Below are 11,049 nucleotides of genomic sequence, written 5' to 3'. Positions count from 1 at the left end.
GTGACGCAGCTGGGAAGCGGCTGCACCGACTGCACCGGCTGCACCGGCTGCCCGGCGCTGCTCGTTCCGCGGCCTTCCCAGGCGGAGGCGGGGCGGCACCTGCGAGGAGAGCTGGCGTTGTTGTGTAAAACAGCGCACATTTATTAAAAGAGCCGCCGTGCGTTGCGGGGCCGTCAGAACTCGAAGGTGCCGAAGTGCGCGGCGCGGCCGCCCGCCTTGTGCTGCGGCTTGTAGCCGATGCGGTCGTTGATGAGCTGCTCCCGGCTCTTGTGCTCGGCGCTCAGCGCGATGCCCGCCGCCTCCTCGCCGGCCGCCGCGTCCGGCTCCTCCCGCTGCTTCTTGCGGCTCTGCGAGGCGGAGAGACCAAGTCAGGGCGGACCGGGCCGATCCCCGCCGGCCCGCCCCCCGCCGGCCGCCCCCACGGGCCCCGCGCGCACCTCCAGCTCCTTCCGGACGCCTTCGAACTCCTCGATGTCGTCCAGCTTCAGCTCCAGCCTCGTGGGCTTCCTCCGCAGCATCGCAGCCGCCGCCGCCGCCTCCCGGGCTGCCCCGCGCCGCGCCCCGCCCCTTCCGCTCCGTCACGCCCCGCCCTCACCTTCCGGTTACCCCGTATGACCCGCCCCTTCCGCTCTGTCGCTTCCGGTTTGCCCCGCGCCGCCCGGAAGTGCTCGGTGAGGCGCCGCGGCGGTCAGGCAGCGCCGCGATGGCTTCCGTGCGGCCACCGCTGGCTCGTGGCGGGGCTCGGCCAGCGCCTGTGAGAGCCGCCGCGCCGCCCGAGGTAACGGCGGGAGCTGGAGGGGGGGGAGCGGGGAGCGCTGCGGCTTTGGGCCGCTTTACCGAGTCTGGTCGGCTCCGCGCCGTGTCCGCTGTGCGGGCGGGTCTGGTCGCACAGCCCGGGCCCAGCGGCCGTTCCTGCTGTTGGCGCCCCGCTCCGCAGCCCGCACACACGGACTCCCGTCGGTTTTGGTTTCCCTTCGCAGCCCGCAAAGAACAAACCGTGCGAGGAGGGCGATGCGCCCCCCGCCAAGAGAGCGCCCATCTTCTACGGCAGCCTGGAGGAGAAGGAGCGGGAGCGGCTGGCCAAGGGGGAGCCCGGGCTGCTGGGGAAGGAGGGCATGAAGGCTGCGCTCGAGGCCGGCAACATCAACATCAGCAGCGGTGAGTGACCAGCCGCCTTCTGCCTTTTAATGTGGCATAAAGGCACTGCAGTGATCTCCTAGCATAAATGAGGTTGGACAACAGGAGGCTTTTGCCTGGGTTGCCAGCTCTGCTGGGATCTTCCTGTCGGAGGAGGATCTCCTGCCCAGCTTCTGTGCCCAGCCTGATGGTTCTGCTTTGGTTTAGGCGAGGTCTTTGATCTGGAGGATCACATGAGCGAGCGACAGGCCGAAGTCTTGGCTGAGTTTGAGCGCAGGAAGCGAGCCCGGCAAATCAACGTCTCCACGGATGACTCCGAAGTGAAAGCCTGCCTGCGAGCCCTGGGAGAGCCCATAACGCTCTTTGGAGAAGGGCCTGCAGAGAGGAGGGAGAGGTGCTGTGTCTGCCCGTGTGTGTTGCAAAGAGGGAACGCTCGGCTTCCCCTGGTTTATCATAGTCCTGATGTTTTCCTTGTAGTTGACATGCAGCGAGTGCTGCCAGTCCGTGTATTCTTACAGCATAACAAGAATGGAACACAATGAGCATCAGGTTGTATGAGACCTCACCAAGTGAACGTATCCTAACGTGTTTCTTTTCAGATTAAGGAATATCCTCTCCGTGGTCGGCACAGATGCATTAAAAAAGACGAGGAAAGATGATGACAGGTCTAAGAAGTCCAAAGAAGAGGTAATGATTTCTCAGCACTGGGGGAGATTTATACAGTCACCTTTGGATACCTTATTTGGGTGGTCTCTGAGATGTTCAAGACCTGGTTGTGGTCAGGGTGCAGATTCTAATATCTTCCCTAATTTCTCTTTTTTTTTTGCTGCCCATTTTAGCAGAACTGTCATTGCATTGTTCACATCGGCAGCATTAAGGCTGGCTTGTACTTAGCCAAATTCTATGTTGTGTGGTTGATGTTTGGACTGTTGCAGTGTACTGAGATCTTACTGTTTGTCTTCCCACCCAGGAAGAAAAAACTGTTTCTGCTACTGCATCCTCCTGCCTTTGATTCATCTTTCTTTCAGCTTCTCCTTTCTTTTTTGGAATCCATTTTTCCCTTACCATTGTGGGGGGCTGATGTACGAAGTCACCCAGGATACCTGAAATGAGCAGTATCGTGCAAGCCTTTTTCTTTGGCTTTGTTCTTTTCCATACAGTATCAGCAGACTTGGTACCATGAAGGACCACGTAGTCTGAAAACAGCAAGGCTGTGGCTTGCTAACTATTCACTTCCCAGGTAAGGAAAACTCACATCAATGAAGGGGAGAAATGCAACCATTTGTAAACTCTTAACACTAACCCCATTGTGGGTAGTGCAGTAAATTTGAGATCAAATGAATGGAGAACATAAACTGGTAGACAAATCTGTTAGCCCACTAATGGGGAAGCGAGGGTTTCTAGCAGCAAGGCATGGGAAATTTGAACATCTGTTACTTCATCTTTGCTCTTCACAGGGCAGCGAAGCGTCTGGAAGAAGCCCGGCTGCTCAAAGAGATTCCAGAGGCAACCAGGACATCGCAGAGACAAGAACTGCACAAATCCCTCCGGGTAGGTTTGCCATCTGTTCAGCTGCTGCTTTTGAACGTTTCTTCCCGAATTTCAAAGAGATCAGAAGGAGAGAGCTGCCCGGAGGGGCTGTCCAGATGCGTGTCATTTGCTGTGCTGTGCCTTGAAGAGCTTTGCATTTTCTCTCTCTTCTAGTGGTACACGTGTTCTAGCTCTTTCTGCAGCTGTACAGAGAGATCTGCTTTTGTTGTATTCTGACACTGCAGAGGGATGAAGAGACACATCCCTGTATTGATTTGCCTCTTGCCTTTGAAGCTAAGCAGATTACTTCTTTTCATTCAAGGCTTGAGTTGCAATGTGGGGCTCCAGTATCATTGATGGCAAGTATGGTGGGTGGCATACTGAGTGCTAAGCTGATCCATGGGGCTGTGCTAGCTTCTTCCAGTCAGATAAGCTCCATAACCCTGTTGCTTGGGGCTGGAGTAACATCTCCTTTTGGAAATGAGACCCTGTGCTCTCCAACATCTACTTCAGTCATTGGCCAGGACTGTCCCCAGGTCATTCGTATTTATTCATTGTTTTCTCTGTATTTGGTTGCAGTCCTTGAATAACTTCTGTAGTCAGATTGGGGACGATCGCCCACTGTCCTACTGCCACTTCAGTCCCAATTCCAAACTCTTGGCTACTGCCTGTTGGTAAGTTCTCTTCAAAGCATTTACTTTAGGGCATGGGTGCGCAGTCTTTTGGCTTGCCTGGTCTGCACTGAGTGTGCTCACATCCTCTGTTTGGTCTCCATAAACATTCAGAGATGTGGATGAATGTCAGTGGGTGCCATTTTTTCCTCATGGAGGAATTCAGTGACACACTTTTACTCCATGTGTTTCCATGTAGGAAGCTGTTTTGTCAGACTCACCCACTGCAGAAGCCCTTGGTGTAGTTTTGTAGCTTGGTTTGGTAAGCTGTTTGATGTTCCTGTCTACTCTGACTTCTGTTTCTTCTGTTCAACAGGAGTGGACTGTGCAAGCTGTGGTCTGTGCCTGACTGCAACCTTGTTCACACCTTACGAGGTAGAGAATGACTTTCACTGAAATCCTGTGTTCTTTTGTTCCTCTTTAGGCTGAATTCCTGCGCCTGAACTGTTTTGTGGCTGAAAATGTGTCAGACAGTCCAGAGAAAGTCCTGACCTTTCTCTTAAAGAAAAAAACAGAGTTTGTTGTTTCCATTTCCGGATGATGCTTTTTATTTTGCTTCACTTCAAAACCTTGTTTGAGTTATTTTGAGCCAAGTATTAACGTTCTTGGTCAGACCACGTAGTACCAGTGAGGTTCTCTGAACATGGGCACAACTTTGACTAAATACAAATCTCTTCACTCGCATTTGGTGAATTTTCACTGTGTTTTGCAGGCTGCAAATCTCAGCGTTTGATATTCTTAAATGGGTGCCGCTGGAACTGTAATTTGGGTTTTGATTTTCCTTTCTCTTTAGGACATAGCACCAATGTAGGAGCAATAGTCTTCCATCCCAAAGCCACTGTCTCCCTCGACAAGAAGGATGTTAACTTGGCCTCGTGTGCAGCTGATGGTTCTGTCAAACTCTGGAGCCTTGAAAGGTCAGGGTGTCATACATAGATGCAGTGTTGTTGTTTGGGGTTTATCTTATGAAACAATGGACATTTACTTTTCTTTAGTCTGCTGGAAAGATACTCTCTGTACTGTTCTGATCTTCCACTGCAGGCTGCTGCACATAGCTTTGGGAGAATAAATAGTTACTCTATCCTGCCTGACCTGGCTTTCTTCAGCATAGCAGAGTTTGCTGCAGTATGGGATGTTCTGTGTAGTGACAGCAAAGGCAGTTTTTGCTGTTGACACTTTCAGATTAACAAAGGGCCTCGTCAATTTTTGAAACTAATTGTTCCAGGAGAACTTACTGCTGAGGTTATGAATGTGGATAAAGGGCTTTCACTTGGAGCTTCAGCTGTGTGAGCAGAAAGCAGCATTTAGAGTCAATAGTCAGAACGTTGACTTTCTTGTCAGGCCTGCATTAAAATCTGTCTCACTGTGGTCACAGCTGCAAAGGTTTGGCTTGAGTCAGCTACCCTGACCAGTGTCTGATCTTGTGTCTTTCAGTGATGAACCAGTGGCAGATATTGAAGGCCACAGCATGAGAGTGGCACGTGTGATGTGGCACCCTTCTGGGAGGTTCCTGGGCACTACCTGGTAAGGGGATTCTGTTGGGTTTTTTTGCTTGTTTACGATGCTGTTATTTACAGTCACTGGGATTCATGGAAGCCTTCCTTTCCCTGCACCTCAGTGGACAGGAGGTGATCTGAGGAGGACAGTGATGCTGAGGGAGAGGGGGACTGAATGTCCTGACAGCTGGTGTGTGTGTGCCCAGTTCAAATAGGATTATGTGATCAGATTCTAATGCTTTTTTTCTTTGCTATACAGTTACGATCACTCGTGGCGCTTGTGGGACTTGGAAGCCCAGGAAGAGATTCTCCATCAGGAGGGGCACAGCAAAGGGGTCTATGACATCGCCTTTCACACAGACGGGTCTCTTGCTGGGACTGGGTGAGTCTGTTTGCATCAGGACTGTATGTGAAACATTACCAAGGTTGCTCACTGATTCCAAAAGCCACAGTACTGGTGTTCTGTCAGCTGCTGGTCTGGAGGGTGATGCTGTGATGCTGTTTGGGTTTTCTCTTCTCAGTGGACTGGATGCTTTTGGCCGAGTGTGGGATTTGCGCACCGGGCGCTGTATCATGTTTCTGGAAGGTCACCTGAAGGAGATCTATGGACTTAACTTCTCCCCAAATGGGTAAGACAGGAGCTTGCATGTGTTGTGTGGGAGCTCTGAGTACAAAGCTCAGCTTCCAATGCACTTTTCCTTGGCAGATACCACGTTGCAACTGGCAGCGGTGACAATACTTGCAAGGTGTGGGACCTCCGGCAGAGGAAGTGCATCTACACCATTCCTGCCCATCAGAACCTGGTGACTGGGGTGAAATTTGAACGTAAGCACCTCCTGTCTGATGTTCCATGTTCCTGCTTTTTCTCTACCGAGGTGGCAGGGAATGGGGCAACTCAAAACCACATCCTTGGATCAGGAGGATCTGTACTGGGTACTGGTAGAAGATTTGTCATGTATTTATTTGCAAAACTAATTTCTCCCTTTTTTTCCCTCAACTGCAGCCAATCACGGTAACTTCCTGCTGACAGGAGCCTATGATAACACCGCCAAGATCTGGACTCACCCTGGCTGGTCCCCTCTGAAAACATTGGCTGGTCATGAAGGAAAGGTGATGGGACTGGATATCTCCCTCGATGGCCAGCTGATAGCAACGTGCTCCTATGACAGAACCTTCAAGTTGTGGACAGCAGAGTAACTCAGAGGCACAGCTGATGAACTGGGACAGAGATGTTAATAATGGCTGAGAACTAAGAGCTGGGTTTTTGTATATTAAATTTTTAAAAAAAGGAAAGGAATTGGCTGTTGCAGCGTGTATCGCAGTGACTGTGGTCAGAAGCTGGTTTCCTGGTTGAGGTGGTTTTGAAGCATCTGTGCTGACCAGGGCTTGGTTGGAGTCAAAGCTGGGATGATGTTCTTCCACTTTTTAGGACTAGTTTTGTATTGCAGATAGTGGTTTTCTGCAGTAATTTGGAGATGAACCACCTTCTTCCACCTCCCTTCCGAGACAGGCTCATGGGTTTGCTCCGGTCTGTTTCGCACTTGTGTAGGGCTCACACAGCACTTCATGTACAGTGTGTTGTACGTCCTCTGGTTTCTTACCTCCTGTTTTCCAGGCTGCTTTAACAGCAGTCTGTCTTCAAAAAATAAAGCAGAGTTGGCTGTGAGAGCAGAGCGTACCACAGTTCCTCTGCAGGTCGGTCTCTGAACATCGAGGCTGTATCTCCTTTGTTTCCACTTGCAGCGGATGTTGTTTCAATGCACATCTCACGTCCCGGCTCCTTGAGCTGTCTCACAAATCAGGTGTTTCACAATCTCCTGTTGAAGGTTTTGATGAGTCTCAACCTGAGACTGATGCACAGAAGGCTGCTTCATTGTAGGGTCGTCTTATAACTTCCACTTATTTGTTGTTTATTCTTTAAACTGAAGATATCAGATGTGTTCTAGACAGTCAAAACGTGGCTTGAGTGTGCACTTGCTTCTGTTCTCAACAGTAGTAGAGGGGGACATCAAAAAGCCACTCATGAGTGACTTGCCCTGCTCTAGCAGAGGGCTGTGTGCTCCCTGCTCCCTTCCAGAAGTATGGAGGCATCTGCCAAGAGCTGCATGTTTTCTTATTTACTCCAGGAGAAATGTGAACAGATTCAAGGCCAGGAAATAGCACAAAAACACCCCAGGAGTTTGTCCCTTATGGGCAGGGAGGTCCCTGTCTGTGCAGCTGGCAGCATGCAGACCCTTCAAATGATACCTGAGGAGGAGATTGAGCACACATAGCTGGATATTTAGGCTTATACAAGAGAACACAGCAATTAAATCGCTTTGCAGCCAGGTTGACTAAAGCCCACAATACCGGAGTGAGAACTTGGCCTGAGTGCATCACTGGTTCAGCTTTTCTTCTAACCAGCTCTAACTGCTTCCCAACACCCACAAGCAAGCAGTGAGCACCCCCTGTGCACCACGGCTCATCTGCATCACTGCCCTGCAGGCACGAGGTCACCCATTGCCTGCTGTCAGTGGAAGAATCCGGGGATCAGATCTGCTGGGAAGATCAAAGTCTTGCCACCTCCTCCAGCTCCAGCTCCTCACGGTGCCTCAGCTGCAGCACGTGGATCCCGGAGTGGAAGCTGGCGCAGAGCAGCGTGGAGCTGTCACAGGCAGCCAGCGAGGCCAGCGGTCCGGCTCCCTCGAGGCATGCAGTGGCCAGGCAGGCTGAGGAAGGAAGAGCAAAGTCACTCCAGCAGCAGGAAAGGTGAGTGAGAGGGAAGGACAGAGGCTTTAACGTGGGAGATGATCAGATTTCTACTTTTTATCTTATCCTGAATTACTGCCCTGCCTACCTCCAGTGTCCCGGTCCCAGACCTTCACTTTGCTGTCGTGTGAGGACGTGGCGATGCTGGGGGTGAGAGCAGCGCCCCGTGGGAGGAAGACACATGAGGCTGTAGTTTGCAGATGCCCTCTGTACTCACACACTCTGCTCCTGGTCTGCCGTAGGTCCCACAGCTGCAAGGCAACAAGCAGTGCTGAGGGCTGTCGCTGCCACCTGGCAGCACGGAGGGGTTTTACAGAGAGAGGAAGGTGGGTTTGGTTAAAGGAGCTCCTGCAAAGAGCAGCAGGTGGGCTGGGTGCCCTACAGACTCACCGTTGCTTCGCAGCCCTCCCCAGCAAAGCCACTGCTGCTGCTGACGCAGTACCGCCCGTCCTGGCTCACATCACAGCTCGTCTGGATGTGCTGCTTGCCTGGGAACGTGTGAGCCACCTGCAGCTCCCGGCTGTCCCACATCCTGCAAGCAGCAAGAGAGGGGATGGGAACCAAACCTTTACCCAGGGCAGCTGTGTGGAGCTCTGTTCATTCTCCTTCATACCCACAGGTGGTTCCCAGCGCTGTCCTCCCCCAGCAGGAGACCCATGTGAGCCAGGAATGGCTTCCAGCCACACATGGGGAGAGCAGGAAGGCAGGAACAACACCTGCCCCAACAGCCCCCTGTGCACCGACCCTGCTGTACCCATCAGCACGTGGCCCGGGCTGCAACTCCCCTCTCTGCAGCTGCGAAGGATTTACCTGATGGTTTTATCCTCTGATGTCTGGATGACGTAGGGCTCCCCAGGGACCCAGCACAGATGTGTTACCTGCAGAGGGGAAGGGATAGCTGGCAGTGATGTCAGGATTTGGGCAGGGAGGAACCAGCAGCTCAGCAGGACGCAGTGCTGTGGCAGCAGAGGTACCACAGGCACCACTTTGTCCATTGCTTAGCAAAAGGGAATTAATAAACTGCTGTACATCTGTGGGTGCCTTTGTGCTCCTGGAGGTGCAGATCTGGAGGAGAGGAAGACCAGCCTTAAGCTGTGATCTCCAGAAGCACCGGTCAATTTTGTGCTGTCTCAGGGCTTTTGTGTAGTGCCAAACTCGGGGCAAATTCACTCTCTGGGGCTTTGCATGCAAGGGACCGAAGCAGGCAGCGAGCTGCCATTATGGGATGTGAAGAACCAGGGGCTCCTACCAGGTTCCTGGAGAGAGCAGCTCTGCACAGACACTCTCCAGTCTCCACGTCCCATTTGCGAACGGTGTTGTCTCGTGACCCTGTGCACAGCTGAGACGCATCTGCAAGAGCAAGTCAGCATGCGAGCAGTGCCACGCTGCAGCGGGAAGAACCACGTGAGGAGTGAGCTGCTGCTCACCTGGGCTCACAGCCAGGCCAGTAACAACCAGGTCGTGTCCTGGGAAGCGCTGCCTTGGCCCCGAGGTCCCACGGAGCTCCCACATCATTGCTGTTCTGTCCCGGGAGGCGCTGAAGACTCTGCTGGAATCGTGGGTGCAGGTGACCTGCAGAGGAGAGGATGGAAAACTGGGTTGGGCTCTGCTGGAATCGGCATCGTGTTGAACCTTACCTCCATTCCATCCTCAGAACATACATTTATGGGATAAAGAAAACTTCCATATAAACCCAAACGAGCGCATTGCAGTCACTGTGAGCATCGGCATGTATGGAAGGTGAGAAGGAGGAGCACAAGGGGCTGCTGGAGCTCTGCAGACACCAGGCTGCCATTGTGCCGCTCCTGTTCCCGTCTGTGGTGGAGGCAGGAGACCCCACCGCGCTCCCTGCTGCTCACCTTGGTGACCTCGTGCTCATGGCTGATGAAGCGGCCCAGCACAGCTCCAGACCTCCAGTCACAGACAGCCACACTCTGCAGGGAGCCGGGGAAGGGAGTCAGCGGGGTCAGCAGAACGGGACGCAGAGGGCTCACACAATGCAGAGGGCTCAGCCTTGCTTTGTGTTACAGCCAGCCCAAAGAGGAAAGAGCCTTCTGTTTCTGAGCTCGTACATTGAGCACAACCATCTTCAGAGAGTATCCCACCATCCCCAACACAGCATCCCATCTTTTGTACCTTATCCTTTCCTCCCGACACGCACAGCTCCGGTCTGACAGCAGCCACGCAGGTGACGGCATCTCTGTGCACAGGGCTGTGTAGCTCCACTGCCCTGCTGTGTCCTGGCCTCCCCATGGAGCCGTCAGCCCTGCGAGCAGCAGAGGGACAGCAGCAGTGTGAGTTAAGGTCAGATATGGGGACAAATTCCTTATCAGGAAGAGTGGGGAAGAGTTCCCCGTTCACCCAGCCCCTTTAACAAGCCAAGATGTGACCATCCGAGGATGCTTTACCTGTACGTGGCCGTGTGCAAACTGATCTTACTCTGCAGTTTCCCCATCACACAGCATCAGCTGCAGGCAGCAGCACAGAGCAGCACAGCTGGGCTCAGGCACACACTGCTGGGATGGGGCTGGGAGCGGGGAGATGCAGCGGGGCAGATCCAGAGAGATTTCTGCTTCTTTCAATGGCAGCGAATTCCCAAGTGCAGTAATTGGATTCTCTGCAGATGAAGATTTACCACTTGGACTCTGTGTTAGCTGTATGGTAGCACTCCCATCTTCTGGACAGGTGTTCTGCCAACAGAAGGGCAGGAGAAAACCCAGCTCCCACTGCTTGAAAGGCTTCCTGCTGGAAGGGAATGCATTCAGAGCCGGGGAAGCTCCATACCGGCAGCACTCGGCAGGGGTCAGTGGCATTCCACACCACCTTCCCTTTCTAATTTTACCCTGCAGCCTCCGTGATTAGCAGTCAGTAAGACCAGCTAATCTCAGCCTGCTCTGTCCACAAGCCTGTGTGTTCCAAAGGGGCACAAACCATCCACAGCTCCGTCCTGTCACCCGTTCAGTTCCTTCCATCAGAACGCATCGCAGCTCTTTGGGACACTGGGAGGAAAGGTGGATTTTCTGTGACAGCGAGAGAACGCCGGGAGTTGTTTCTCCTGCAAAATAAAGCGGCAGGAGGATGCTGAGGCTTCACTGCTGGCTTAAATTCCGGCCCTTGGTCGGGCTGCTGCAAGAGCAAGTCAGCATGCGAGCACTGCACGCTGCAGCAGGAAGAACCTCCCGCCGCACCGCTTCACACCAACCCGAATCACCCTTTTATAACCAGCTCATCACGTTTTCAAGCCGTCCCTCCCATTCCCCGGGCGCTGCAGTGACTCCGCAGCGATGCCCGCGCGGCAGAACGAGGGACCGGCGGCAGCTGTTCCCGCACGCGCATCCCGAGCACAACCCGACGTCCCCGCGCGGCCGGGACGCACCGCCGGGAAGCGCCGCCTCGCACTCACCGCGGCCGCTCCGTGTCCCCGTTCCGTGTCTCCGCTCCCTGCGGTTCCATGGCGACGGGCGGGG

At 53.5% G+C, this 11,049-nt stretch overlaps 3 protein-coding genes across 5 annotated transcripts; 1 reads left to right on the top strand and 2 right to left on the bottom strand.

The window, feature by feature from the left end:
* Positions 1-57: 57 nt before the first annotated feature.
* Positions 58-597, bottom strand: CDC26 (cell division cycle 26). Its single transcript, XM_072352535.1, has 2 exons — positions 438-597; positions 58-347 (listed from the first exon to the last, which is right to left on the bottom strand). The coding sequence occupies exons 1-2, from the start codon at positions 516-518 to the stop codon at positions 174-176; spliced, it is 255 nt and encodes an 84-aa protein (XP_072208636.1). The 5' UTR covers positions 519-597; the 3' UTR covers positions 58-173.
* A 33-nt stretch (positions 598-630) lies between these two features.
* PRPF4 (pre-mRNA splicing tri-snRNP complex factor PRPF4) lies at positions 631-6,547 on the top strand. The gene is made up of 14 exons (XM_072352534.1): positions 631-778; positions 981-1,158; positions 1,345-1,531; positions 1,737-1,824; positions 2,298-2,377; positions 2,595-2,688; positions 3,247-3,341; positions 3,655-3,713; positions 4,132-4,255; positions 4,773-4,862; positions 5,094-5,216; positions 5,356-5,463; positions 5,541-5,659; positions 5,838-6,547. Exons 1-14 carry the CDS (start codon positions 704-706, stop codon positions 6,029-6,031), a joined length of 1,614 nt encoding a protein of 537 aa, XP_072208635.1. The 5' UTR covers positions 631-703; the 3' UTR covers positions 6,032-6,547.
* A 178-nt stretch (positions 6,548-6,725) lies between these two features.
* Positions 6,726-11,045, bottom strand: WDR31 (WD repeat domain 31). 3 transcript variants are annotated; one of them, XM_072352852.1, is made up of 11 exons: positions 10,986-11,045; positions 10,367-10,637; positions 9,991-10,272; positions 9,719-9,848; positions 9,442-9,516; positions 9,010-9,154; positions 8,832-8,932; positions 8,393-8,460; positions 7,973-8,114; positions 7,671-7,833; positions 6,726-7,542 (listed from the first exon to the last, which is right to left on the bottom strand). In XM_072352852.1, exons 3-11 carry the CDS (start codon positions 10,035-10,037, stop codon positions 7,382-7,384), a joined length of 1,032 nt encoding a protein of 343 aa, XP_072208953.1. In that variant the 5' UTR covers positions 10,038-10,272; positions 10,367-10,637; positions 10,986-11,045; the 3' UTR covers positions 6,726-7,381. The 3 variants fall into 3 exon arrangements, with proteins under 3 accessions (XP_072208953.1, XP_072208952.1, XP_072208955.1); XM_072352851.1 differs by having other exon boundaries at positions 9,991-10,637; positions 10,986-11,012; XM_072352854.1 differs by lacking the exons at positions 10,367-10,637; positions 10,986-11,045 and having other exon boundaries at positions 7,405-7,542; positions 7,965-8,114; positions 9,991-10,043.
* Positions 11,046-11,049: the final 4 nt, after the last annotated feature.

The sequence above is a fragment of the Excalfactoria chinensis genome, chromosome 18 (genome assembly GCF_039878825.1).
Source record: "Excalfactoria chinensis isolate bCotChi1 chromosome 18, bCotChi1.hap2, whole genome shotgun sequence".
Taxonomy (NCBI): Eukaryota; Metazoa; Chordata; class Aves; order Galliformes; family Phasianidae; genus Excalfactoria; species Excalfactoria chinensis.
Note: the sequence above shows the minus strand (reverse complement) of the source record. Positions and strands in the feature narration are given on the sequence as shown.